This window comes from Meles meles, chromosome 12 (genome assembly GCF_922984935.1).
Source record: "Meles meles chromosome 12, mMelMel3.1 paternal haplotype, whole genome shotgun sequence".
NCBI classification, from domain to species: Eukaryota; Metazoa; Chordata; class Mammalia; order Carnivora; family Mustelidae; genus Meles; species Meles meles.
In genome coordinates, this window is record NC_060077.1 from 31,383,616 (window position 1) to 31,411,552 (window position 27,937).

The window sequence follows — 27,937 nt, forward strand, 5'->3', positions numbered from 1 at the left end:
TTCCATTTTATTTTATCTTAGCATCTAGAAATGTTTTCTGGATTTTTTTTTAAAGATTTTATTTATTTATTTGACAGAGAGAGATCATAAGTAGGCAGAGAGGCAGGCAGAGAGAGTGAGAGGGAAGCAGGCTCCCTGCCGAGCAGAGAGTCCGATGTGGGACTCGATCCCAGGACCCTGAGATCATGACCTGAGCCGAAGGCAGTGGCTTAAACCACTGAGCCACCCAGGCGCCCCTGGATTTTTTTTTAAAGATTTTATTTATTCATTTGACAGGCAGAGATCACAAGTAGGCAAAGAGGCAGGCAGAGAGAGAGGGGGAAGCAGGCTCCCTGCTGAGCAGAGAGCCCGATGTGGGGCTTGATCCCAGGACCCTGGGATCATGACCTGAGCTGAAGGCAGAGGCTTAACCCACTGAGCCACCCAGGCGCCCCTGTTTTCTGGATTTTTTTAACTCGTCTCAGCAGTGCTAAGAGCAAAGAAAAACACTTAAAAAAATTTATTGTGAAAAATTCCAAACATATACAAAAGTAGAATATTATCTTAGCCCTCTCCATCCTGCCCCAAACACACATCAAGTCACCTAGCTTCAACAATTATCAACAGAGGGACATTCTTGTTTCTACCTTTATCCAGTCCATTCTGCAGTGGACTTTCTGAAGCAAAAGGAGAAAATCTGATCCATCTGTAAGAGAAATTTTTCAAGAGGGGATCATGGCACTTTGGCAGTAGAATGATGGTGGTATCTGAAATCCAAACTGGGGGCACATCCAACCACCCTTCTGTATTCTGAGACTGATGTTCCTTCCTGGTACTAAACTTTACTTCGGAAGACTTCAGTTTCCTGATAGGTGAAATAAAGAAAATGGACTGAATTATAGGCAGTTGTGTGACGGTAAAGCGGACTTTGAGTCAGAAGACCTGCCTTAAGAATGCCAGCTCTTGGGGGCACCTGGGTGGCTCAGTGGGTTAAAGCCTCTGCCTTCAGCTCAGGTCATGATCCCAGGGTCCTGGGATCAAACCTCGAATCAGGCTCTCGGCTCAGCAGGGAGCTTGCTTCCTCCTCTCTCTCTGCCTGCCTCTCTGCCTATTTGTGATCTCTGTCTGTCAAAAAAAAAAAAAAAAAAAAAGAGTGCCAGCTCTGCCCCCTGCAAATTACATAATTTATAATAGTTTATGGCTGCAAGTCACTTAACCTCTCTGAGCTTCTGGAACATTTATAAAAAAGGACTTCATGGGACGTTGGTTGGAGTAAGTAAAATAATGTATTATGTGAACTTTTGCGAATTGGAAAGCACTGTATAAACTAGGTATTATTGAGTTCTTCAGTTAAGTAAAAGATGTCTCAGATTTGACCCTGCAAATTAGAAAAATACTGACACAACTGATAGAAAAGGAGAAGCTGAAAGGCACAATTTAATCCAAATGGAAGCTTGTCTTGAACACAGGGGTTGATATAGAGCTAAACATCAGGTCCAAATAACTATTTGAAATACAGTTATTATGTTAATTAACAGGAAAGAGTAACATGCTCTCTTTACCTTCACTACAATCAATCTTCATTTTTCCCTGGCTTCTCATTTTTATCCACCTACATTCAAACACTATTTATTAAGCATATATTATGTGCTGGGCACTGTGTTAGGCACTGGGAATACAAAAAGTAATAGTAGTAGTAAAAGTGGGCAGGCCTCCAGATGCTCGAATTAGGAAGAGAGAGAAGCTTACGAGCGATCACAATGGAATGAGGTAAGAACTTAAGCCATGACCACAGTGGTTTGACAGAAATCATAGGGGGTGGCCAGATTTTGTTCTACTTTTAGAATATCTGTGTTTCAGAGTCACCAATAGGTGACTCCTAAAGCTTTCATGATTAGCCTATCAAAGGAGAAGATGTAGAGATATTAAGGGATGAGCTTCTACACAGAAAGGCTGGAGAGAAAGGTGCTATCAAAAAGACCAAGAAAGGGACCCCTGGGTGGCTCAGTCTGTTAAGTGTCTGCCTTCGGCTCAGTTCATGATCCCAGAGTCCAGGGATCGAGTCCCGTTATCAGGCTTCCTCTGCCTGCTTCTCCTTCTGCCTGCTCCACCTGTAGCTCTATTTGTGCTCTCTCCGACAAATAAATAACTAAAATCTAAAAAACAAAAAAACAAGAAGGTATATTTAGAGAGGTAGAAGAAATTATGTTAGTGAGCCAGAAGCTTAAAAAAATAAAAATAAAATAAGAAAAGCTTCCTGGATGGTGTAGTTAATTAAGCACCTGCCTTCCACTCAGGTCATGATCTCAGGGTCCTGGGATGAAACTGCATGGAGCTCAGCAACATGTCTGCTTCTTCCTCTCCCTCTGCCCATTTCACACTCTCTCTAATAAATAAATAAAATCTTATTTTTTTATTTTTAAAAAAGATTTTATTCATTTTAGAGAGAGCAATAATAAAAATCTCATATGATGTTTAATAATGTCAAGCACTATTCTTTTTTTTTTTTTAAGATTTTATTTATTTGAGAGCGGGGTGGGGGGGTAGGTATCAGGCACTATTCCAAGCATTTTACGTGTATTAGCTTGTTTAATATATGAGCCATGGAATGATTAAGTAACTGGCCCAGGGTAACCCAGGTAGTCAGCCGGGAGCCGGATTTGAATCCAAACAGTCAGCTTCAAATTTTAAGTTGTTTAAATCATACCTCAGAATAATACAACATGACAGTATAGGGGTGGGGGATGAAAATCTACTTATGATGAGTCACAAAAGGCACTAAAACTTGACACTTCTCCTTTAGCTTACCCTAAGATGGATATCACCCACCAACCTAGAATCTAGTATATGTCCAACGGTGAGGGATGCAAACGGCCAAAATGAAATTCCATTGGCAAAGGAATCTAAGTATAGGTTTGTACTGCCTGCCCCTCCCTTCTTGGACATGCTTTCCTGTCTCTCCAGTTCCAGGGGTGGTGCTACCAATAACCGGGCACCAATACCCTGGTAGTTTTTCTCAATACTCAATCATTCAACAAATATTTCAGCATCAGGTCAGGTCCAGACGCTGTGCTAGGCCCAGAAGTGAACAAGACAGACAAGATCCTAGCTCTCTGGTAATTTCATTCTAGTGCGGGGTGCAGGGCGGGGAAACAGGCTACACGGACCTGGCAGGAACAGGGTCAGCCAGGGGGAATGCGAGAAGATTAACTAGAGAAACAGCAGAATTCGGAGCCTACTAGGTCTTCAGGCCACACCCAGAGGAGTCTGCATTTTACTTATCACTTAAGAGCTAATGATAGCCAGATTGCACCAGACGGTGGACTTCCTAGATCACTTAATCCTTTCCATCCAACCTTCACAAACCACTATTTGTGCTTGTCGAGTCTCCTGGCCACTCTAGGTCCCTTGGCCTACATCTGGCCACCTCGGGTCTAGGTCAACTGGTCCCTATCTGCTGGTCCCCGAAGCCACCGCGGTCATCTCCTACCAGAGCCCCTTGGACCCACTCAGGCCTGTCCGCCCGTGTGTCTCCCCCAGCACGGGTTCCCCTGAGCCCTTCAGCCAGCCAAGTCACCTCAGTGCCACGCCTCCAAGGCCAGAAAGATTCGGCATGCTCATTATGCTTTGTTCGCTGATCAGGTTTTCGAAATGCCGCTGCCTCTCGACTCCAGCTGTTTTCCTGCCAGAGCAGGGCCAGCCCGCAGCGTCAGCGCCCCCGGCGGCGCACCGCAGCCCAGGAAGGGAGTGGCTGCAGCCACCACCTCCTCCTCCGCCACCCCCGCCTCCTCCGCTACCCCCGCCACCCCCACTACCCCCCTCCCCCTCCTCCGCCTCCTCCGCCTCCTCCGCCTCCTCCGCTTGCTGCCGGAACGCGGGAGCTGCTGAAAGCGGCGCAAGCCCCTACCGTCACCACTGTGCTCCTGATTGGCCGCGCCATGCAACGTCACGAGGAGGGCCCGGGCGGCAGCTGGGAGCCAGAGCTCGCGCGTGCGCAGATCGAGGGCGCTGGGCGGAGGGGGAGGTGGCCGGCCGCTTCTCCCGCGTCCGCCATTTTGTTGCTGTGGCTCCTGGGAACGGGCTGGGCAAAAACCGCCCCGGAGGCGCGACGCTCCTGGGAGTCCGGTGCTTCGTGTGGCGGCGGGGATCACTGCAGAGCCGTGTGGGGGGCGTGGAGTCGGCGCGTTCCGGGCCAGGAGTGACTGAAAGCACCCCCGGTACGCCAGGCAGCCCGAGAACCCCGGGGCGGCCTCCGCTGCGGCTCGGCTTCTCCCGTCCCGACCTCGGGCTGTGCCCTGCATTCCTCCGGCCGGCTCCCTCCGTGAGGCGGCCCCGGCGCAGGCGGGCGGCGGCGGAGGATGCTGCGGGCCCGGAGCCGAGAGGAAGGTGCTGGCTCGGCCCTCTAATTGCGCCTCGAGGTGTGCCAAGAGGCCCTTCCTTGGCCGCAAAGCCGTCTGTCGGGCAAAGGTGTCCAGAACAGACGAGCGCAGCCGCCGCCCGGAATCGCCGCAGAGCCGCGGTCCGACACCATGTCCTCCGCTAGGTTCGACTCCTCAGACCGCTCTGCCTGGTACATGGGGCCGGTGTCTCGCCAGGAGGCGCAGACCCGGCTCCAGGGGCAGCGCCACGGTATGTTCCTAGTTCGCGATTCCTCCACCTGCCCCGGGGATTATGTGCTGTCCGTGTCCGAGAACTCGCGGGTCTCCCACTACATCATCAACTCGCTGCCCAACCGCCGTTTTAAGATCGGGGACCAGGAGTTTGATCACTTGCCGGCCCTGCTGGAGTTCTACAAGATTCACTACCTGGACACCACCACCCTAATCGAGCCCGCACCCAGGTACGCTAGCGCCCGCCCTTCCCGGGCGCATTGCCGGCTCCGACCGCGGAGGAGGGTAGAGAATGGCAGGGGCTGGTTCGCTTGGGATCGAAGAGTGGGGGGTGGGGGTGGGTGATTGAACCCGTTTCATCCCATTCTGAACCAAATGATTTTCCAGAAGGCGTTCTGAACGGAAGAATAGTGTCAGGATCTGGGTCACTGGATGAGGGGATGCGTTTTAAATCTGTTAAACGGCGGTTGCATAGCTAAAATGCCCGCTTTTTTGCCTTTAGTCACGTTATCTATTGGGGTATCCTACTAAAGAGTTTTTGTTTTTAAACGTTTTTTTGGACCACAGACTTCTTTGAGAATCTTAAGGTAGCTGTGGCATTTCCCCCTCCCTAAAAATGCACGTACACACAACTTTACACACCATTCAAGGTTCTTGGGCTCCCTGCTCCAGTTTAAGAACTCTTGGTCTGCAGCCTTTGGAACAGTCAACAAATGAAAATGCCTAAGTCTTTATAGATACAAAACCTTTAACGGTGAAATATAAGAACTGTATTAAAAAAAATGAAAGAAATACCAGAACTGTATATTGATACCTTGGTGCCAGGTTTGAATTAACACCAGACACCTTTTGTTTTGTAGTTACAGAAGGTGCACCGGCTTCAGCGAGGATATATTTTTGAGTTTTTATTTTGTAGTTTACCCCAAGCTGGACCATTAATAGGCCAGAAATTCATTTGATTAAATTCTAAGGAGTAATAAAGCTAGAATGTTAATAACAAAGGGAAATTTTTGAGCCACACCGTCTTAATTCTATCCTAGTTTAAGACGTACGTTTTGTACATTTGTAAGTCTTAAAGATTTAGTAGAGTTAAGCATCTAGGTCCTCTTTTTCAAGTAAAATGAATTATTTTATTTGATGATTTGCTTTAATTTGCCTTCAGTGTTTTATCACGTTTCTTTTATTTAAATTATGCCAAATTTGAACTGAAGAAATTGCCTGGAATTTTTTTTAAATGAAAGGTATTTTACTGCCCATTTTGCTTCTTGAACTTATGTTTTGAAAGGATAGGGTGCTCATTTTTGGAATGAGGTGTTTCTGACTTTATAGATTTGCTGAGAAGATACTCCTCTGAGCTTTAACCATTAAGAGCTATGATAATTAAGGAGCACCCACTAGATGCGTAAATGTTGCTTCCGTGGAATAAGAGGAAACAGAGCCATGACAGTATAATGACTGTAAGATTAACTGCTGAACTAAATGGACTTTAAAAACTGAGAGAAAGTGATTATAAATCAAATAGTGTATAACAAAGACCTAGGCACCAAGAATCTGATTGGTGAAATCTCCAGGTCCCCAGAGATGCTGGTAATTGGAGTCAACTTTGAGCACAGTATATTCTGATATGAGGGGTTGGAGAAAATATTAGAACCAGCTATGAGATTTTTAATATATTTCAGTGAATTACTTCTCCAACTCATAGAGATGAATTAATAGCATTAATTTCAGGCATTTATTAAGCCATGCTATGTGCAAGGCATTGTGCTTGCTTTGAGGTGACGGGTATTACAGTACTGCTGTTTCAGAATGTGCGAGGTAAATGGTTTGATCTCCTTCTAGAGAGAGAAAAAGGAGTATGCTGCGGTGGCTTTCATTACCAACAAAAACAACTCCACATTTTTCATACATGGGCCTTTCCAGATACCAGACATAACTTTTCTGTTTTGGATGCCTGTCCTCCTCCCCGTCCCCCACCTTGTTCTTCCTTTAGTGCAGTCCCATTAAGCAACTCATTTAATCCCTGATAGCTGTTCCTGCCTACTTTCTCACACCTTTGTACCTTTGCTCCAGCTGTTGGTTGGGCTGCTGGCTCTAGGTTGACTGCTTAACCCCACCTCACTCCTCACCTCACCTATTGAAATCTTAACTGCTGGGGTGCCTGGGTGGCTCAGTGGGTTAAGGCCTCTGCCTTCGGCTCAGGTCATGGTCTCAGGGTCCTGGGATTGAGCCCCACATCAGGCTCTCTGCTCAGCGGGGAGCCTGCTTCCTCCTCTCTCTCTGCCTGCCTCTGTGACTACTTGTAATCTCTATCAAATAAATAAAATCTAAAAAAAAAAAAAAAAAAATCTTAACTGCTGTTCCAGGCCCCTCAAATAATAGGGCCTTTTCCCTGACCCTCCACTTACACGCAGCTGTAATTATTTCTCCTCCTCTCCACTTTCTGCCCCAGGCATGTTGCCGTAATTTAGGTTTTTATATTCCACTGGTATCTCAGGACGATGATCATAATTCTGTTTGAATTCGATCTGGACTGAATTTACTTTCTTAATCTTTGGATTTTCTCCCCCAGCCTAAAATTCGAAGATTGGTTTGATAGGTTTTCAGACTTTATAGAAAACTAGAGGTACCCTGTAAAGTCTTGGCCAAATGGAAGTCAGTTTAATGCCTCTTCACACCTCAAACAAGATACTTTAAGTGGTTTAGACATCAAAACTGAACTCATTAGGCCAGAGTTTCGTACCCTTTTGCTAAAAGTTCATTTTTTAAATTTTGCTTAGTGAAAAATTATGATTGTATGACTTCCTTGGAACTTAAGGACTGGTGTTTGTTTTCCAGTCTGATCTTTTTTATTGGACTGTTCCGCAACATTTAGTTTTATATTTTTTTAAAAAGATTTTATTTATTTGAGGGGCGCCTGGGTGGCTCAGTTGTTGGGCCTCTGCCTTCAGCTTGGGTTGTGATCCCAGGGTCCTGGGGATATTCCTTGGTTATTGTATCTCTCTGCCACTCTCCCACTCCCCTTGCTTGTGTTCCCTCTCTTGCTGTGTCTCTTTCTGTCAAATGAACTAAAAAAATTTTTTTTTCATTTATTTGAGAGAGACAGAGCCTGCGTGGGAGAAAGAGTATGAGCTGGGGGAGAGGCAGGTGGAGAGGAGGAGGCAGACTCCCAACTAAGCAGGGAGCCCAGTGTGGGGCTCTATCCCCTGACCCTGGGATCATGACCCAAGCCAAACGCAGACACTTAACCAGCTGAGTCGCCCAGCTGGTTTTTTATATATATAAATATATATAAAAAAAAATATATATATATGTTATATCCCAGTGATGGGGACTGAGAACAATGGATGGCCGACGTACTTTCTCCACAATAGAACTTCCATTTTATTGGAAGAGACTAACTAAAAAGTAGGAAAATAAATGAAATACAACATTAATAAATGCTATGAAGGAAATGAGGCTGAACAGAGAGAATATAATAGGAGGGACCTACCTGACATAGTGTGGTCAAGGAAGGCCTGAAGCTATCTAAGGGTAGAGAAGAGGCAAGCCTTGGGAAAGTCTGGGCTAAGAAGGGGGGAAGAGCTTTCCAGTAATAGGGAAGAGAGCTTACACAAAGTCCTGAGGTCAGAAAGATAGCTGTTGGGTTGGAAGTGTGGTGCTTAAATATATGGGTTCTATAAGAAGAGTTAGGAGATGTAATGGTGAAGATAAGGCAATTGGATTTTTTTTTTAAGATTTTATTTATGTATTTGACAGATCACGAGGCAGGCAGAGAGAGAGGGTAGCAGGCTCCCCGCTGAACAGAGAGCCTGATGCAGGACTTGATCCCAGGACCACGAGATCATGACCTGAGCTGAAGGCAGAGGCTCAACCCAGTGAGCCACCCAGGCGGCCCAAGGCAATTGGATTTTATTTTAGATGCAGTGGGTGCCATTGAAGGAGTTTGAAGCACAGGAGTGATGTGGAGTTGTCACTGTTATCTGGGTGCAAAAGGATGGTGGCTGATGACGTTTTTGTCACAGGCCATATTGACTGGTGTAGAGCTGTGACTTGGAGGTGCCTGTTTTGGAGTTAATTGATGTTGCTAATGGGAGGGGGTGTGTTAAGGGAAGAGAAAGGAAGAGACAAAGATGACTTGGTACATTTGTAACTTTGTGTCCTCTCAGTTTATCTTATTAATTGCTCTTTGTATTTGTCTGTGGTGTTCCTGCAGTGGGTTTTAAATTTACCCCCAAAAAGTGTCATATCATGTCAGATGGCTTTTGTTGATTGAGTGGCCCTAAAGAATTCTTGCAGAATGTGGTTGTAATTTTTTTTTTAAAAGATTTTAATTTTATTTATGAGAAGGGGAGCTAGTGCCAGGGAGGAGCAGAGGGAGAGGGACAAGCAGACCCTGAGATCATGACCTGAGTCGAAACCAAGAGTTCGGCACTTAACCAGCCTAGCCACCCAGGCACCCCAGATGAAGGTGTAATTTTTATATTATAGTTGTTCTGATAGATAAAACCTGTGGTGGTTTTCACCTCCAATTTATTTGATTATAAATATTTTTAAGATTCTGTTCACTAACTTAACAGTTAATATTCAGGTAGGGACTCCTGGGTGGCTTAGTTGGTTAAGCGTCTGCTTTCAGCTGGGGTCATGATCCCAGGGTTCAGGGATCCAGCCCCGCATCAGGGAGCCATTAGGCTCCTCAGCAGGGAGCCTGCTTCTCCCTTTCCCTCTCTGCCTGGTGCTCCCCTGCTTGTTATCTCTCTCTCTCTCTCTCTCTCTCTCTCACTGACAAATAAATAAAATCTTCTAAAAAAAAAAAAAACATTCAGGTAAGTGCTGGTGTTTTTTTTATTTAATGGAGGTGATTTCCAGTTTAACAACAGAATGTTTCAGAAGGTTCCTAAGTAAATTGTTTAGATAGATAGAAAGCCATTTTCCTGTGTTTTAGAAACTGTGTTTTGCATAGCTTGCTTTGTTTATATGAAGCTATATGCAGGCTAGGAGGAAAAGCTGAGAAGTAAAGTTTTTTAACTGAGGCAGTTGGACCCTTAGAGAAAATCTTTGATTTTTGTCAACAGACATTGCACATCTCGTGTACTTAGTAACACAGAACTAACATTGAATCGGCAATCCCTTTCATATTCTTGAGAAGGTTACTGGTGTGGAGTTTGTTTGTTTAAGATTTATTTATTTGTCAGAGAGAAAGAGAGTGCAAGCAATGGGAACAGCAGGTAGAGGGAGAAGCAAGCTCCCTTCTGAGCAAGGAGCCCAGTGTGGGACTCAATCCCAGCACCCTGAGGTCATGACTTGAACTGAAGGCAGACACTTAATTGACTGAACCACCCAGGCATCCCTGGTGCTGAGATTTTTTTAAAAGGCCATTTCCATGCTGTTTACTATGATAGAATAGTTGAAAAGGATGCTCAGCTTAACCTGAGTGCCCAGAAGAGAGCCCTCCCACCTGTGAAGCAGAAGTCAAACCCTGCATGGACCAGAGGATGCCACGGGCCACGTGGTGACACCACCCACATCCCCTTTTCTAAATATTTGAGGGAACTCAAATCTGGACTTCTAGAATTGGGAGTGGCGGAGATTACCAGTAATTTTGATTAGCATAGAATTTGGTACTGTGAATAAACCTTTGATTTTCCTCTTACCAGTAGTTGAATTTGATTCAGATGAGATACAAGAACATGGTCATTATGCTGGGAGTGGAAGCTTGCCCAGTTAAGAGTTGTGTTCCCAGGGCATGTAAAGTACTGGTAGCCATCTGATTTGTGACTTTTCTCTTATTTAAGACTCAAATGCAGATATATATTTTTTTAACCGTAGAAAGAATTTTTCTTTTGACCTAAAGAGTTGGACTAGATTATTTCTAGGTTTCCTTCAGGCTAAAATTTTTTAGTTGTTCCTGATAAGTAAAAGGGGACAGTGCTTATTAGTGGGAGTTCAGATTATTTTAGAATCAGAGCTAAGATCATACCAAGTAAGGTGGGGCCATTAGGCATGTGGCAACTAGTCTGGAATGATGACTGAGAGCATGGATGAAACAGTGGTGAGCTGAAGAGGCTTGGACAGCAAACCAAATGGCATGCAGGATTTCTTTGTCTATATAACAGAATTAAACCAAATATAGGGAATTGGGGTGCTGAAGTTTCTGTGTTTTCAGAAGGAGGGGAAAAAAGGATAGAAACAGGAATGGGAAATGCTTCCCTATGTCTTTGGCATTTTATTTTTATTAGCAGGAATTTCACTGTATTTGAGCCTACTCTAAACCAAAGCCCAGTACTAGTCTCAAGGCATATAATGGGAGTTATCTTAGGTTTTAGCTCTTGAGAAGTTCAGTATATTGAACAAGTTAAATAGAATACCTTGGAAGCCTAAAAGCAAGAATGATCAACTGAGGGGTCAGCGAAGGCTTGAAAGAAGAGATGAGGAGCAGGGGAGAAAAAGGTGGTGGGGGCTCAGCTCTGCCTGAGGATTCTCTACCTCTGCCCCCCCAACTTGTGACACTCTTTCTCAAGTAAGTCTGTATATTTATACATTTATATGTATACATATTTATATTATAATATGAAATTTATTTATATTACATATCATATAAAGTATTTTATATATTTATATTATATACAAGAATAATATAAATATATGTTAATGTATGTATATTTAAGATTTATTTATTTGAGAGTGAGACAGAGCAAGCAGAGGGAGAGGGAGACAAGCAGACTCCAGTGAGCAGGGAGCCTGATGCTGGGCTCAGTTCCAGGGCCAGGAGATCATGCCCTGAGCCAAAATCAAGAGTCTGCACTTAACTGAGCCACCCAGGCACCCCAATAAATAAGTCTTTAAGAAGAATTTTGTTTATCAACTTTTTACCGTGAAATACTTTCATACATACAAGAGAATATGTATATATGTGTACATAATAAGACAATTCACCAATACCCATGTGATCCCTTTATTTATTTATTTATTTATTTTAAGATTTATTTGACAGAGATCACAATTAGGCAGAGAGGCAGGCAGAGAGAGAGGAAGGGAAGCAGGCTCCCTGCTGAGCAGAGAGCCCGATGCGGGGCTCGATCCTAAGACCCTGGGATCATGACCTGAGCCGAAGGCACAAGCTTTAACCCACTGAGCCACCCAGGCACCCCCATGTGACCCCTTTAAAAAACTAGATTACCAGTGCCTTTGAAATTCTCTTCTCAGAGGTTGTATTCCTTCTTTTGCATGAGGGAAATTTTAGACTTAGAAGATATTAACGCTTAGGTTTAAAGACAGTGTTTTATCTGTGCTTCATACATGAAGCTGAGAGTGCTTTTTACCTAAAGGAGAGGAGGTTCATTGACTAGGTAGGAAAAGCCAATTTCCAGTTAGTCATCCAGGGCCTTCCTACTCAGTACACTGTGGACTGTAGGCATAAGACAAGGAGAAGCCTGGGTCTTAGAGTGTTTGAATGGGCTTAGAAAACTCTTTGTATGTAAAATTTATTTTTTAAAATATTTTATTTATTTATTTGAGAGAGAGAGCACAAGCAGGGTGAGGGGCTGAGGGAGAAGCAGACTCCTTGCTGAGCAGGGAGCCGGACATGGGGCTCAGTGTCAGGACTCCAGGATAATGACCTGAGCCAAAGGCAGGTGCTTAACTGACTGAGGCACCCAGGCACCCCTCTTTGTATGTAAAATTTAAAGAGGAGTTTACAGGTGCTCTTTTACAGTCTTGAACAAATCGAAATGAGAAACAATGAATTGTTAAAGTTTTATGTTACATGTTACTTTGGGCTGTGGGACCTAGTAGAAAGGGCAAGATAATCTGCCCTGGCATCATCATGGTTTCATGTCTACAGTGGAATTTATGTGTAATTTGCAGGGAATTTTGATGAATACAGGAGTTTAAGGATATCGGGTGGAAGACTTTGGAATTTATGTCAGGGATGTGTGGCTGGGAGATTGATGTGAAATATAGGGATATCTGGCATGTACTAAATCAGGAAATGAGCCTTAAGGTCATTATAGCAGTATAATGGTGGAGAAAGTATAAGCTATCCCTCCATAGTTGTCAGATTTGCATACATCTCCTCACCAGGGATGCATTGAAAGTTGAAAAGCATGCTCTGCTCTTTTAACCCAGTAATCTAGACAATGAATCAGCAAACTTTCAATAAGGGGGCAGATAGTAAATATTTTAAGCTTTTAGGCCATATAGTCTCTCATAGTTTCTCAATTATGCCCTTAGAGCACAAAAGCAGGCGTAGACAATACTGTAAATGAGCGAGTTTGGCTGTGGTATAATAAGACTTTATTTACAAAAGTATACAGTAGGCTGAATGGCCTACAGGCCATAGTTTGCAGACTCCTAGGCCAAACTCAAGTTTTTGTATAGTGTACTGAAGCTAAGAATGGTTCTTATATTTTTGAAAGGTTGTATTTGAAAGAAAGATGAATATATAACATAAGCCATATGTGTAGTCCGCAAAACCTCAAACATAGACCAATCTTTTAAAAAGTTTGTCAACCTCGAGGGCCTTACCAGCAAAGTTCCTGGTTTGTGCCCTGTTGTGGAATGAGCAGTGTGCCCTGTGAGTTATGGGGAGCCTGGGAAAGGGAGCATTTTGAACCTTCGGGCTGCTAGTCTTGTTCTGATTTAGAACCCAAATACGTAAGCCTGTCTTCAACAAAATCTTTCAATTCCAAAGGGGGCTAGTCTTCAGCTTCTAGTGCGTTGCCTCCGTGCCTGTTTTCCTGCTCCTTAACAGAACTCATTCCTTTGAGTGCTCCTCGACCCTGTCAGCTTCTGTTATGGCACATTAGTTACTCTTTTTGCTGTGTGTTTGTCTTCCATTCTCTAATTATGCTAAATTGGCAGTCTTTGAAGAACAAGAACTTGGTTTTAATTCATTGTCTCCCAAGTTCTCAGTATGTAGTAATTCTAGTGGATACCTGGGTAGATGAATTTCATTACTGTTAATCCCCACTGAAACTGTACTAGTGTCCTCTTAGTTTGTGTTGTAGAACTAACAGCTTTGGGGGCACCTGGGTGGCTCAGTGGGTTAAACCTCTGCCTTCAGCTCAGGTCATGATCTCAGGGTCCTGGGTTTGAGCCCTGCATCGGGCTCTCTGCTTGGCGGGGAGCCTGCTTCCCCCTCTCTTTCTCCCTGCCTCTCTCTGATCTCTCTCTGTCAAATAAATAAGTAAAATCTTAAAAAACCATAAAACCTAACTGCTTTTAACTTTTTAAGTATACGAACAATGAAATACCTTGGTTGGGGTCTGAGATGGAACTGATGGTGCTTTTAGTAAAGTATCTGAGATTTATGTAGTATTACCCAAACTTCTTGCAGATTGTCTATGGCCCTTGAAATAGAGGCAAGGTGTACCTTGAGGGTAGGAGTGGGGAGCTGATCCCGGTGCTCAGCAACAACCAGGAACTATTGTGCACATTTCACACACAATCTGACGTTAATTCCCATGCACCAAAAAGACGCAGGGTTTATTCCTAAGGCTGACTAGCTCACTGGTTATGAGTGAGTACTCAAGAACCAGACTGCCTGAGTGCAAATCTGATAACCCTGTGTTTGCATTGGCTTCCTCATATGTAAGATGGGGATAATCACAGGATTGCTGAGAGGATGAAATAATTTAAAATCTGTACGGAGGGGCGCCTGGGTGGCTCAGTGGGTTAAAACCTCTGCCTTCGGCTCAGGTCATGATCCCAGGGTCCTGGGATTGAGCCCCACATTGGGCTCTCTGCTCAGCAGGGAGCCTGCTTCCCTTCCTCTCTCTGCCTGCTTCTCTGCCTACTTGTGATCTCTGTCTGTCAAATAACTAAATAAAATCTTTAAAAAAATAAAAATAAAATCTGTACAGACTGCAAACAGTGCTTGGTATAGGTAGTAAGTGTCAACTCTTAATTACTGTTGTTCCTCCTGCTACTCCTGCTGTCTCTTTTTTTTTTTTCCTGGAGATTTTATTTATTTATTTGAAAGAGATCACAAGTAGGCAGAGAGGAAACACAAGCAGTGGGAGAGGGAGAAACAGGCTCTCTGCGGAGCAGGGAGCCTGATGCGGGGCTTGATCCCAGGACCCTGGGATCATGACCTGAGCCAAAGGCAGACACTTAATGCCCAGCTGCACCAGAGTTAGTTTGTTTGTTTAAGATTTTATTTATTTATTTATTTATTTGACACAGAGAGAATGTGAGTGAGCACAAGCAGGGGGAGCAGCAGAAGGAGGGGGAGAAGCAGACCCCCCCCTGAGATTCTGGAGGTTTTAAATCAAGCTCCTAATCACCATGGCATAATACATAGACTGTTGTTAATTCAGTTGTCAGTATACTATATTAAACTAGTCATTTACATTTAAAAGATTTAAGTTTTGCCAAATTATGAAGACTGGCTTTTTGGAAAATAGTGTGGCAGTGTGTACCAAGGGCAATGAAAATGGCTCTGTTCTTTAATCTGGAAATCTCGGCTTTACAAAAAATCCAATACTGAGATGGTTCATTTGGTTGGGCATCGGACTCTTGGTTTCCGCTTCCACTGTGATCTCAGAATCCTGAGATTGAGCCCCAGGTTGGGCTCTGTGTTGGGTGTGGAGCCTGCTTAAGATTCTTTCCCTCTCTGTCTCCCACCCCCCCACCCTTAAAAAAATTGAATATCAAAAAACTATGTTAAAAAGACTTTGTGATGTTGATGATCAAATAGGGAGAAAGAAAAACTAAATATCCAGAAACACAGGGATGCTTAATTCCTGCAGCCTCACAGACTGGTATGTCATCCTGACAGAGGTAAATAAATGATCACGTAGACCAGTGATAAAAGGAAATACCTGTGGTGTGGTATTTGGCAGAAAAACCGGCATGGGCATACATAACACTCTTTTAAGAAAGCCATAAAGTTTGGGTGCCTGCGTGGCTCAGTCTGTTAAGCGTCCAAATCTTGGTTCAACTCAGATCCTCATCCCAAGGGTCATGAGATTCAGCCTGGCTTTGGGCTCCATGCTCAGTGGGAGTCTGCTTAGATGTTCTCTCTCTCTGCCCCTCTCCCTGAGTGGGAGCATTTTCTCTCAAATAAATAAATCTTAATTTTGGCCATTGGGAGGGGTGAAAAGGTAGCTATGATGGGGCAAGAGCTGTAGGATTTTTTTTCCCTTTTGTTGCAAGGGGGTTGTTTTTAAGATTTTATTTATTTATTTGACAGAGATCACAAGTAAGCAAAGAGGCAGGCAGAGTGAGAGGGGGGAAGCAGGCTCGCCGCTGAGCAGAGAGCCCGATGTGGGGCTCAATCCCAGGACCCTGTGATCACGACTGGAGCGGAAGGCAGAGGCTTTAACCCGCTGAGCCACCCAGGCGCCCCAAGATTTTATTTTATTTGTTTAAGTAAACTCTATACCCAATACAGGGCTTAAACTCAGAACCAGGAGATTGAGTTGCAGGCTCTACCAACTGAGCCAGCCAGGCATCCCTTGTCTTTCCTTTTCTGCTGAATGTTGTAACATGGTAGCTTGTTTTATAAAGAAAAAAAATTAATTAAAATATTTAAACATAAGAGATCATGTTGTTATATGAAGTAACTTTTTAGATCATTAATTGGAGGGAAGGAAAGACTGGACATGAGCTAATAGACAATAATAGACTAAGCCTGGGTGGCTTAGTTTGTTAAACAGCCTACTCTAGATTTCGGCTCAGGTCATGATCTCAGGGTCCTGGGATTAAGGCTTGTGTTGTGTTCCCCTCTCAGCAGGAAGACTGCTTGAGGATTCTCGTAATCCTTCTGCCCCTCTACCTGCTTGCGGGCTCTCTCTCTCTCAAATAAGTAGATAAATAAATGATTTTTTTAAAATAATCTTTTTAAAAAAGATAAAACTGGGGCGCCTGAGTGGCTCAGTGGGTTAAGCCTCTGCCTTCGGCTCAGGTCGTGATCTCAGGGTCCTGGGATTGAGCCCTGCATTGGGCTCTCTGCTCTACGGGGAGCCTGCTTCTCCCACCACTCTACCTCTCTGCCTACTTGTGATTGATCTCTGTCTCTCTCTCTCTCTCTCTCTCTCTGTTAAATAAATAAATAAATCTTTAAAAAAAAAAAAAGATAAATTGGAAAGCATAGTCAGTGGTTAAATAGGTATTTCCTATCCTGGCTTACTCTCCCTCAAGGCTACTCTAGAACTGGGCTCTGGTGATGGTTTTGCAGGTGTAGTCACTTCAGAGGTGCAGACTCTTTGGATGAAGCCCAGGGTTTATAACTCTGGTGTAGATTATTTGCTTTAGAAAAGTTAAATGGTGGGAGGGACCAAATGGTAAAGAATTTTTTTTTCCAAAAGTTCATGTATTTGCAACTTCTCAGAACATTTCTTAGGTGAATAGAGACTTTTATACTTCTTTTGAAGAAGAGGCATTACAGACAGGGTGTACTGGAGAACAGGGGCTGCACTTTTATAACGGACCCTGGGAGGGCATTCTGCAGCTTACTTGGCAAATACATGCTGATCTCCTGAGCACCGCAGAAGGGTGTGGTGGTTGTCTATGGACTGACGCTTTGATGAGAACTTTGATGAGTTCTGCTGTGAAAAGTTCCCTGTGTTTTAATTTCGATGCTCAGATGATGATCTATGCATAAAATGCAATATGGCGTATAAACCCTTTTCTAGTTTTTGTATTTTGAGGGACACAGAAACTGAAGCCCTTGTCATTTTCTCTTTGGATGCCTAGGGAAGTGTGCAGGAAGCATGTCACAGATTACAACCAGGAGGAAAAATGTCTGGCAGGGTCCTAAGTAAGATCCTATGACGGGGTCCTAAGGAAGGCAGCTACTGAACTTATTCAGGATTTTTAAAATAAATTCAGACCACTTGTATCTCTGTGTAAACAAAAAGTTAGTGTGAAACAGAGATGGTGTGTGTGTATGTGTGTGCACTTGACATGTGATTTAACAAGGTCTGTTCAGAGACAGTACAAATTGCAGAGCATGAAAGTGTCAGAACCTTCTTAACTACTGAGAATATAGCGAGGGAAATAATTCATCATAGAGAAGAATGGTTTACATAAAACTTCAACAAACACTGGTATTGATTTTTCTATTAGAGTTCATTTTCTTTCTCTCTGAAGGTACCCAAGCCCTCCAATGGGATCTGTATCAGCACCCAACCTGCCTACAGCAGAAGAAAATCTGGAATATGTACGGACTCTCTATGATTTTCCTGGGAACGATGCTGAAGACCTGCCCTTTAAAAAGGGTGAGATCCTGGTGATAATAGAGAAGCCGGAAGAACAGTGGTGGAGCGCCCGGAACAAGGATGGCCGGATTGGGATGATTCCTGTTCCTTATGTTGAAAAGCTTGTGAGATCCTCACCACATGGAAAGCATGGGAATAGGAATTCCAATAGTTACGGGATCCCAGAACCTGCTCATGCCTATGCTCAACCTCAGACCACAACTCCTCTACCTGCAGTTTCCAGTACTCCTGGGGCAGCGATCAACCCTTTGCCATCCACACAGAATGGACCTGTCTTTGCAAAAGCCATCCAAAAAAGAGTACCCTGTGCTTATGACAAGACTGCATTGGCATTAGAGGTAAATTTTACAGGGTGGGTTTTTGGGTCCTTTAACATTCGGTTTTCATTTTTAAAATTTTGTTTCTGCAAAGTAATGACTGCTCATTTAAAGTTCTATTCAGGGGAGTAAGGTGATTTTGGAAGATCTATGAATGTCCCACATGACTCTTTTGTCCTTTCCTATTCCTTGTTTCTCCCAAGGTGTAGTCTCTTGTAGTAGTTGGTTTTCTTCCCAGTAAGAATAGATGATGGTTAATAGAGACCCATGACATAGAGATGAAATCAGCATACAGGTGGACATATAGCCACTTGTACAGTTCCATATTTCTAACATCGTGATTAATCGAGGAGAAATATGAGTAAATGTCTTAGAATTCCTCTTCAGCTAGGCAGAAGATAAAGTTTAAAATATCTCAGACCAGGTGCCTCCTTAGCGCAGTAGGCAGCGCGTCAGTCTCATAAAATATCTCAGACCAGGGTGCCTGGGTGGCTTAGTTACGTGTCTGCTTTCTGCTCAGGTCACGATTCCAGGATCCTGGGATTAAGCCCCATGTTGGGCTCCCTGCTCAGTGGGGAGTCTGCTGCTCCCTCTCCCCCTGCTTGTACCCACACACTCGCTCTGTCTCAAATAAATAAGTAAATATTTAATTAAAAGTATCTCAGGGGCACTTGGATGGCTCAGTCGTTAAGCACCTGCCTTTGGCTCAGGTCATGGTCCCAGGGTCCTGGGATTGAGCCCTACATCCGGCTTCCTGCTCACCAGGAAACCTGCTTCTCTCTCTCTCCCACTCCCCCTGCTTATGTTCCTTCTCTCATTGTGTCTCTCTCTGTCAAATAAATAAATAAAATCTTTGGGGCACCTGGGTGGCTCAGTGGGTTAAAGCCTCTGCCTTCGGCTCAGGTCATGATCCCAGGGTTCTGGGATCGAGCCCTGCATCAGGCTCTCTGCTTAGCAGGGAGCCTGCTTCCTCCTCTCTCTGCCTGCCTCTCTGCCTATTTGTGATCTCTGTCTGTCAAATAAATAAATGAAATCTTAAAAAAAAAAGAAAAAGAAAAAGAAAAAGCAACACTGCCACCAAAATGTCTAATAAATAAATAAATAAATAAAATCTTAACCAATAATAAATAAATAAAAACATCTCAGACCTTACTTACTAGATTTATTTATTTATTTATTTATTTATTTATTTGAGATTCTTGCAAAACTTAACATATAACTGTGGCTTTCTGAACCAAGAAGTCCTGAAGACCAATGTTGATAAGCCTGTTGAGGGCATAAAACTTATCACAGAAAGTAGAAGTTTGATGAGACATCTGATAAACCTAGAGTGACGGCCATAAATGAGCACAAACCCCAGAGGAAGAACAGAGGATTTGAAAACTAGATTTTTTGGGTGCCTGGATAGCTCGGTTAAGTGTCCAACTCTTTTTTTTTCTTTTTCTTTTTTTCTTTCTTTCTTTTTTTTTTTTTAAAGATTTTCTTTATTAATTTGAGAGAGAGAACATGAGAAGGGGAGGTCAGAGAGAGAAGCAGACTGACTCCCCATGGAGCTGGGAGCCTGATGTGGGACTCAATCTTGGGACTCTGGGATCATGACATGAGCCGAAGGCAGTTGCCCAACCAACTGAGCTACCCAGGCACCCCAAGTGTCCAACTCTTGATCTCAGCTTGGGTCTCAATCTCAGGCCCATGTCAGGCTTCATGCTGGGTGTGGAGCCTACTTAAGGGGAAAAAAAGATTTTTTTTTTTTTAATTTTCATATTTTTAGAATAGTCCGGTATATTTTTCGTATTATTTTTTGTAAGGTATAAAATATGTGCAGTGAGATGGGCCCTAAATACTGACGTGTCAAAACATGGAATTTGATGCCGTAAATCCTAGCTCTTTCACTTGTTGATAAGTTGTGAAAATGCTTTGTGAGCTGCAGACTACTAGGTAAATAAGTATCATTATAAAATTACAGTTGAATACTCTTTGTTGGTATTATCAAATTGCATATATGTTGGAGAAGCTGAGATTAAGCTAGGGATTGTTCTCTCTCTGTTCACCCCAAGGTCAAAGTAGGGCAGGGTTGGGAGACAGCTTAGATACATGATGGAAGGATGAAATAATGGAGTCTGTTGCCTCAAAAAAGCAGAACTTAGGGGCGCCTGGGTGGCTCAGTGGGTTAAAGCTTCGGCTCAGGTCATGATCTCAGGGTCCTGTCGAGCCCTGCATTGGGCTCTCTGCTCAGCGGGGAGCCTGCTTCCCTCTCCCCCTCTGCCTGCCTCTCTGCCTGCTTGTGATCTCGGTCTGTCAAATAAATAAATAAAATCTTAAAAAAGAAAAAAAAGCAGAACTTAACCCGCGGAGCAGGCTGTCCACAGATAAAAGCTAGCATTGATTTTGTGTGTTTTTTCCATTGGTTATCCTCCATATTCTCTGGATGAAGAGTAAGGTCCAAGCGAACTACACCTGAAGGTTTGTTTCAGAGTCTCATTACTTCTCCCTTTCACATTGGCTGTAAAGAAGGAGTGAGCTGCTGAGGCTTGTGGCAGGGAACCACGTCTAGGGAGGATCCACATGCTTTCAGTGCTTCCCAGTGGAGGAACAGGAAAGAAACCATGCTGAATCCTGGCTGAGTAGGCCTTCCAGCTTTCTCATCCCCACACAGACCTGCCCCTGCATGTGTATACACCTTTAGCCTAGTTCATATATCAGCACCCTAAAATTACATGGGGTGTTCTGGGCTCTAAAAATCTTTCATATCTATTGTCTCATCGTAGGGATACAGAGCTAGGACTCAGAGAGTTGTTGTGACTCACATGTGTTAGACACATGGGGGTCGAGGCACCCAGACAGAATTCCAGGTTTCATAGAGGAAGTCAGGAATTGGGCTCTTACTTGAGCTAGGGTTTAAAGCCTCACTCTAGGCCACCTGCCTGTTGACCTCCAGCTCTAAGATGTGCGTGCATTTCAGAAAGTGTATCTCAGGGCGCCTGGGTGGCTCAGTCATTAAGTGTCTGTCTTCAGCTCAGGTCATAATCCCAGGGTTCTGGAATCGAGCCCTGCATTGGGCTCCCTGTCCTACAGGAAGCCTGCTTCTCCCTCTCCCACTCCCCCTGCTTGTGTTTCCTCTCTGGCTTTCTCTCTGTCAAATAAATAAAATCTTTAAAAAAACAAACAAAACCTGTATCTCCTTTGCGTTGCTCAGAGTGTGCACGGGGGCAGGGGAGTTGTAGAGTGGGAGACCAGGTACTATAAAGGGGATTGTTCATTTATTTTTTCCTTTTTTTAAAGATCTATGTATTTGAGAGAGCGCACACATGTGCACAAGCTGGAGCAGGACAGGGTGACGCAGAGGGAGAGTCATTGAACAGACTGCCCACTCAGCAGGGAATCCCAACATGGGGCTCTATCCCAGGAGATCTCAGATCTCTCAGATCATGACCTGAGCTGGAATCAAGAGTTGGCTGCTTGGGGCGCCTGGGTGGCTCAGTGGGTTAGGGCCTCTGCCTTCGGCTCAGGTCATGATCCCAGCGTCCTGGGATCGAGCCCCGCATCAGGCTCTCTGCTCAGCAGGGAGCCTGCTTCCTCCTCTCTCTCTGCCTGCCTCTTTGCCTACTTGTGATCTCTGTCTATCAAATAAATAAATAAAATCTTAAAAAAAAAAAAAAGAGTTGGCTGCTTAACTGAATGAAGCCACCCAGGTGCCCATAAAGGAGATCATTCAGAGTTTGGTGAGCAGATATGTGGGTAGGTGCCTTAGACTAGATGAGGATTAAGAGCCTGGTTAATGATGTATATTTTAAGATAACCCACATATTTGGCCATTAGGCAGCTCTCCTCATTTCTCAGACTCCAGAAAGAGGTCTCCATATTTGAGTCTCCTCGTGACGATACCCCAGCTGTGTAAGTCTCACTAAAGACTTGCTTTGGTGTTTCACGAAGAGTGTAAGGGGGACCTGAGAAATAAACTTTTGCCAAATTCCATTTAATGGTATTTCTCATTCTGTATATTTAAATTTTTTTATTTTTTTAAAGATTTTTATTTATTTATTTGACAGACAGAGATCACAAGTAGGCAGAGAGGCAGGCAGAGAGAGGAGGAAGCAGGCTCCCTGCTGAGCAGAGAGCCCGATGCAGGACTCGATCCCAGGACCCTGAGATCATGACCTGAGCCAAAGGCAGAGGCTTTAACCCGCTGAGCCACCCAGGCACCCCTCTCATTCTGTATATTTAAATGAGACTTTGGCTATAGCATAAGTAAATAGTTCTGTGAGTTATATTATCTTCTAGAACTTAATGCTGATCTCTGTAGAACTTTGTCTGATCTTGTTAAAAACAACTCTCTTGAGACTTTTGCAATTAGGTTACCAGGAAAAGTATTAAAATTAAAATAAGAAAGGTGAAATAAGTAGGACAAAATGTGCCAGTAATTGAAGCTTCCTTATTTCCCTTGATGGTGTTAGTGAGAATGATGAGGGCTTAGGTGAACTTTATTTCATGAATTATTTCACACTTTTTTCGTAAAACTTCACTTTCAAAAGAACATTCCTACAAGTAAAGAGAGATTTTCTTTTATTTATTTTTAAAGATTTTATTTATTTGGGGGAGAGAGTGCACATGCGCACATGAGAGCGGGGTGAGGGGCAGATGGAAAAGCCGACTTCCTGCTGAGCAGGGAGCCTGATGAAGGGCTCGATCCGGGATCATGACCTGAGCCAGAGGCAGATGCCCAACTGACTGAGCCACTCAGGTGCCCATAAAGAGAGATTTTAAAACAGGTCTGTGTTTATCTCTCTTGCTTACCTCTTTTCAAGAAGTGAGTTGATCCTTGGGATTTAATTTGAAAAGGAATACTTAGTATCTGGGATGCAGAAAAGCAAGATGGTCAGGGAATGATTACGGACCTGCATTCAGGTCCTGGCTTTCTCTGGTGTGATCTTGGGCAAGTTACTTAAATTCTTTAGAGTCTAAAGGCATCCTTGTTCTGAAAGTTGAAGTGAGTTTGTTCATTAATCATTCATGCAGTTAACCTGTGAGGGACGTCTTGTAGGGTCCTACCACCAAGGTTCTTACCGCCTAGTGAGACTAGAGACAGAAACCAGTGGTGTGGTAAGTGCTCTAATAACACAGAGTAGGAGGGAGAGTGAGTAATGGGGGAGTAGAAGATGGAAGTGTGGGTATTTGTCTGAGAAGTCTTCCTGGAGTAGGTGACCCTTGAACTTAGTTTTGAAGGATGAATAGAAGTTAGTTGGGTGAAGTGCAGAGAGACATTCCTGGCAGAGGAAAGAGCTTACGTGAACAAGACTTAATACCTCCAAGTAGCTGCAGGTTGGTGCAGGTGTGCAGTATGTTGGGCAAAAGCAGCACAAAGGAGAGGAAGGGAGCTGTTGACATATCATCAAAGGGCTAGGTTGAGGAGATGAACAGTTTTCTTATGTTGCCTTCACCAAAGCATAAAATAGCCAATTTCTCACAACTGATGGCAGTTCAGAAGTTTGCAAACTACTTACCTTTTTACTGCTTTTTAAATAATTGAAAGCAAATCCTTGAATCTCCCTCCCTATCATTATCATTCTCACACACTTGTATTCCAGTACACTTTCCTGACTAGAAAAGAATGGGAAGAACTTTCTTAGCATTGTCCTTAACTTTGGGGCTGCACACCTGTATGATTAATTGCTGTATGAAAAAAAAAATTTTTTTTAAGATTTTATTTATTTATTTGACAGACAGAGATCACAAGCAGGCAGAGAGGCAGACAGAGAGAGAGGAGGAAGCGGGCTCCCTGCCAAGCAGAGAGCCCGATGCGGGGCTCGAACCCAGGATCCTGGGATCATGACCTGAGCTGAAGGCAGAGGCTTTAACCCACTGAGCCACCCAGGCGCCCTGCTGTATGAAAATTTGTAACCAAGCATTTTTTTTTTAAAGATTTTATTTATTTATTTGACATGGCCGTTGGGGGGGAGAGCAAGCACAAGCAGAAGGAAGGACAGGCAGAGGGAGGGGCAGGCTCCCTGCTGAGCCAGGAGCCCAGTGTGGGCCTCTATCCCTAAACCCTGGGATGATGACCCGAGCTGCTTAACCTATGGAGCCACCCAGGCGCCCCTGTATCTAAGCATCTAAGTGGAACCTTGGTGGAACTTTCCCCTGTGGTATGGCTTAAGAAAACAGTTGGTGAGAGGTGCCTGGCTCAGTCAGTTAAGCATCCAACTCTTGATCTCAGTTCAGGTCTTGAACCTTAGGGTCGTGAGTTTGAGCCCCACATTAGGCTCTATGCTGGGCATGGAGCCTACTTAGTTTAAAAAAAAAAGTTGGTGACAGTAGGGATCTGTGGGAATCAGAGTCTGTGGAACAGATTCTGTGGGGGAAGAATAACATTTTCTTGGCTTGCAAGTGAAACTTCAGGTGACTCAGGATGAGGAAGAAAGGCATGTTGCAGTAATGGATCATTCAGTCCACCCAGCTTCCTAATGCTTTTAGCTTTCTGCAGCATCTAAATCCATTGGCCCTCTGGTCTCAGCTTGGGCACCTCCAAAAACACTTCTTCAGCAAAGGTTTACTGAGTACTTACAATGTGGCAGGCATTGTTTTTTGTTTTTGTTTTTATTTTTTAAAAAGATTTTATTTATTTATTTGACAGAGATCACAAGTAGGCAGAGAGGCAGGCAGAGGTGGGGAGGAAGCAGGCTCCCTGCTGAGCAGAGAGCCCGATGTGGGGCTCTATCCCAGGACTCTGGGATCATGACTTGAGCCGAAGGCAGAGGCTTTAACCCACTAAGCCACCCAGGCACCCCTTGTTTTTGTTTTCTAAAGATTATTTATTTATTTATTTATTTGACAGAGAGTTGGGGGGGGGAGCAGACTCCCTGCTGAGCAGAGAGCCGGATGTGGGGATCCCAGGAACCTGAGATCATGACCTGAGCATGAGCAGAAGGCAGAGGCTTAACCCACTGAGCCACCCAGGCACCGCTGTGGCAGACATTGTTAAGGAGATTCGAGTTCAGTAGTGAAAGAAACAAAGGTCTCTGTCCTTGTGCAAGTTCTGGAATATAGTCTCATGTGTGGTTCCTTTTAGCTCTCCACCAGGGAGAAACAACTACGAGTCCATTTCCTGTATTTGCTTAGCCCAGTGTTTGGACTCTCGTATGTGACCCTACGGTTATCCCTCTTCAGGTTTGGGAGGAGGTTGCGTTTCTTTTTCTGTCATACACCATCTGTACAGTTATCCAAATCTTTTAAAATCGTTATTATGTCATCTGGCATATTAATCACCCCCCTTAGTTTCATGTTGTTAACTGCAGATTTCATAAAAGCACGATCCAGATCTTTGTACTAAAGTCCTCCTCTGCAGCCCTTCCTGATCTACATTGCATATCTAAAAAAAGATAATGAGGTTTGTTTGGCATGACTTGTTCTTGGTTGAGCCCGTACTGCCTTCTAGATACCATCTGTTTGCTAATTATATTCAGAATTTTGTCCAGGTTTGATTTCATGCTCGCCTTTTACATTTTATAGAATCCGTCATTGTCTGTTTTAACAAAACCAAGAAACTTGACCCTTTGTAGGTCTTCTAGTGTCCTGTGTTGTAATGTTCTGTGCCAGGTGACCAGAGTTGGACTCACTCCTGCTTGCAGGTGTGTTTGGTCTACACTTAGGTATCTGTCTTATCAGTATAAGGACATCCTTTCATCTTTGGTGCTTGTTCTTTTTTTATGATGCTCAAGAGTTCTTTGTGTGAGTTCACCAGCATTCGCAAGATACTTGGTATTGACTCCCGTTGGGGTCATCTGTGATTGTGTTCATATTTCTTCTTGATTGTCTTCTCCCCATTTTGAAACCCCTAGTCGCTGGATTACATCTGGTTTCCGGATCTTCTGAATCTTTCTAAGGCCCATGGCACCACTTCCTTCACTGACTGGCCTGGAGTTCTCAGGTTTCTACTTCAACCAGTTGGTTTTGCTTCATTGGTTAGAATTAAATTCACATTAGCAGTTTCTTCATTGATTGTTCTACCAGCTGAGATCAAGTTGTGTGCAAAACAAAACGAGGTTTCAGTAGTACTAGCTATATTTTTCAGCCTGAAAGGGATCATCTGTGAGTTCCTCTGGTTTTGTCACCTGTAGCGTATATATATCCACAGTGATGATGTCAGGTCTGTATGTGTTCATCATCAAACATCTGACTCAGCTCTGGAGATCTATACAGGGTCAGACCCTCCTAACATAACAAGGCCACTCTGTCTTACCTCCTGTCACAGTCCAGCAATAATCCCTCTTCTCACCAAGGTTTGTTAGAGATGCCTACAAGCTCATACTCATCTGTTAAGTAAGAATCTCAGCTTTTCATCAGGACTGGTGGGGTCCTTCTCCACCCTTCTGTCATTGATGTTTGTTGATTTTGCTTAACAATATCTAGTTTTGGAGCGCCTGGGTGGCTCATTGGGTTAAGCCTCTGCCTTCGGCTCAGGTCCTGATCTCAGCGTCCTGGGATCAAGCCCCACATCGGGCTCTCTGCTCAGCAGGGAGTCTTCTTTCCTCCCCCCTTCACTCTCTGCCTGTCTCTGCCTACTTATGATCTCTATCAAATAAATAAAATCTTTTTAAAAAATACCTAGTTTTATGAATTTGATTTACTCTACTTGTGTACCAAAAGTGTCTTTTTTCCTTAGTCACAATGCTTTATCAAAAGTAGGAATCTTAAAAAAAAAAAAAAGTAGGAATCTTTAGGGGCACCTGGGTGGCTCAGTGGTTTAAAGCCTCTGCCTTTGGCTCAGGTCATGATGCCAGGGTCCTGGGATCGAGCCCCGTATCGGGCTCTCTGCTTAGCAGGGAGCCTGCTTCCTCCCCTCTCTCTCTGCCTGCCTCTCTGCCTACTTGTGATCTCTGTCTCTCAAATAAATAAATAAAATCTTAAAAAAAAAAAAAAAAGCTAGGAATCTTTAGAAAGTTCTTTAGAATTTTAGAAATTTCTTGTATTTTTAATAACTTTTTTTTCTTCTAACATACCATGTTCTCATTGGGTTGTGAACTAGAGAGGATAATCTCTAAAAGACTTTTGTTCTGCTTCCTTAATGTATAATTAGGTGAGAATATCATGAAATCGAGGCCCTGGCATGGTTCAGGCAAGGCCTGTCTGAGCCTGGTCATTATGCTGACCTTAGTTTTCTGTATGTGATAGTAGCTGTTGAGTAAGAAGAACCATCAGGTAGGGGCTTCCCAGAGTGTTTTAGTTAGTCTTTATGGCTGTTTTATGGGATAGGTGGCACCAGTCCCTTTTTACCCCCTTAGAACTTAAGGTTTGTGTAAATTTGTTGATAGTCTCACAGGTGACATGTGGCAGAGCTAGGACTTAGCCCACAGTCTTATTTTTAAGCAGCTTTTTTGAGATATAATTTATATATTACACAATTTACTCATTTAAACCATACAATTCACTGGTCTTGGCATGTTACATTCTTTTTTTTATTTTTTTTTTTAAAGATTTTATTTATTTATTTGAGAGAGAGAGACAGTGAGAGAGAGCATGAGCGAGGAGAAGGTCAGAGGCAGAAGCAGACTCCCCGTGGAGCTGGGAGCCCGATGCGGGACTCGATCCCAGGACTCCGGGATCATGACCTGAGCCGAAGTTAGTCGTCCAACCAACTGAGCCACCCAGGCGTCCCAGTTACATTCTTTTTTTTAATTGTAAAATATACATAATGGAATTTATTTTTAAGTGTACAATTCAGTGGCATTAGTTACATTCATAAGGGTGCAGCTGTCACCACTGTCTACTTTTCATCACCCCAAACAGAAACTCTGTAACCGTTAAATAATAAGTC

General features: G+C 43.7%; 1 protein-coding gene across 1 annotated transcript in view; it reads left to right on the top strand.

Annotated features, from left to right (window-relative positions):
- Positions 1-3,997: 3,997 nt before the first annotated feature.
- The window catches only part of CRKL (CRK like proto-oncogene, adaptor protein), a 42,544-nt gene continuing 18,604 nt past the window's right edge, over positions 3,998-27,937 (top strand). The window contains exons 1-2 of the mRNA XM_046025585.1: positions 3,998-4,819; positions 17,682-18,147. Coding sequence (XP_045881541.1) covers positions 4,509-4,819; positions 17,682-18,147 — 777 coding nt within the window. The 5' untranslated portion in view covers positions 3,998-4,508. The remainder of the gene's footprint in view (positions 4,820-17,681; positions 18,148-27,937) is intronic.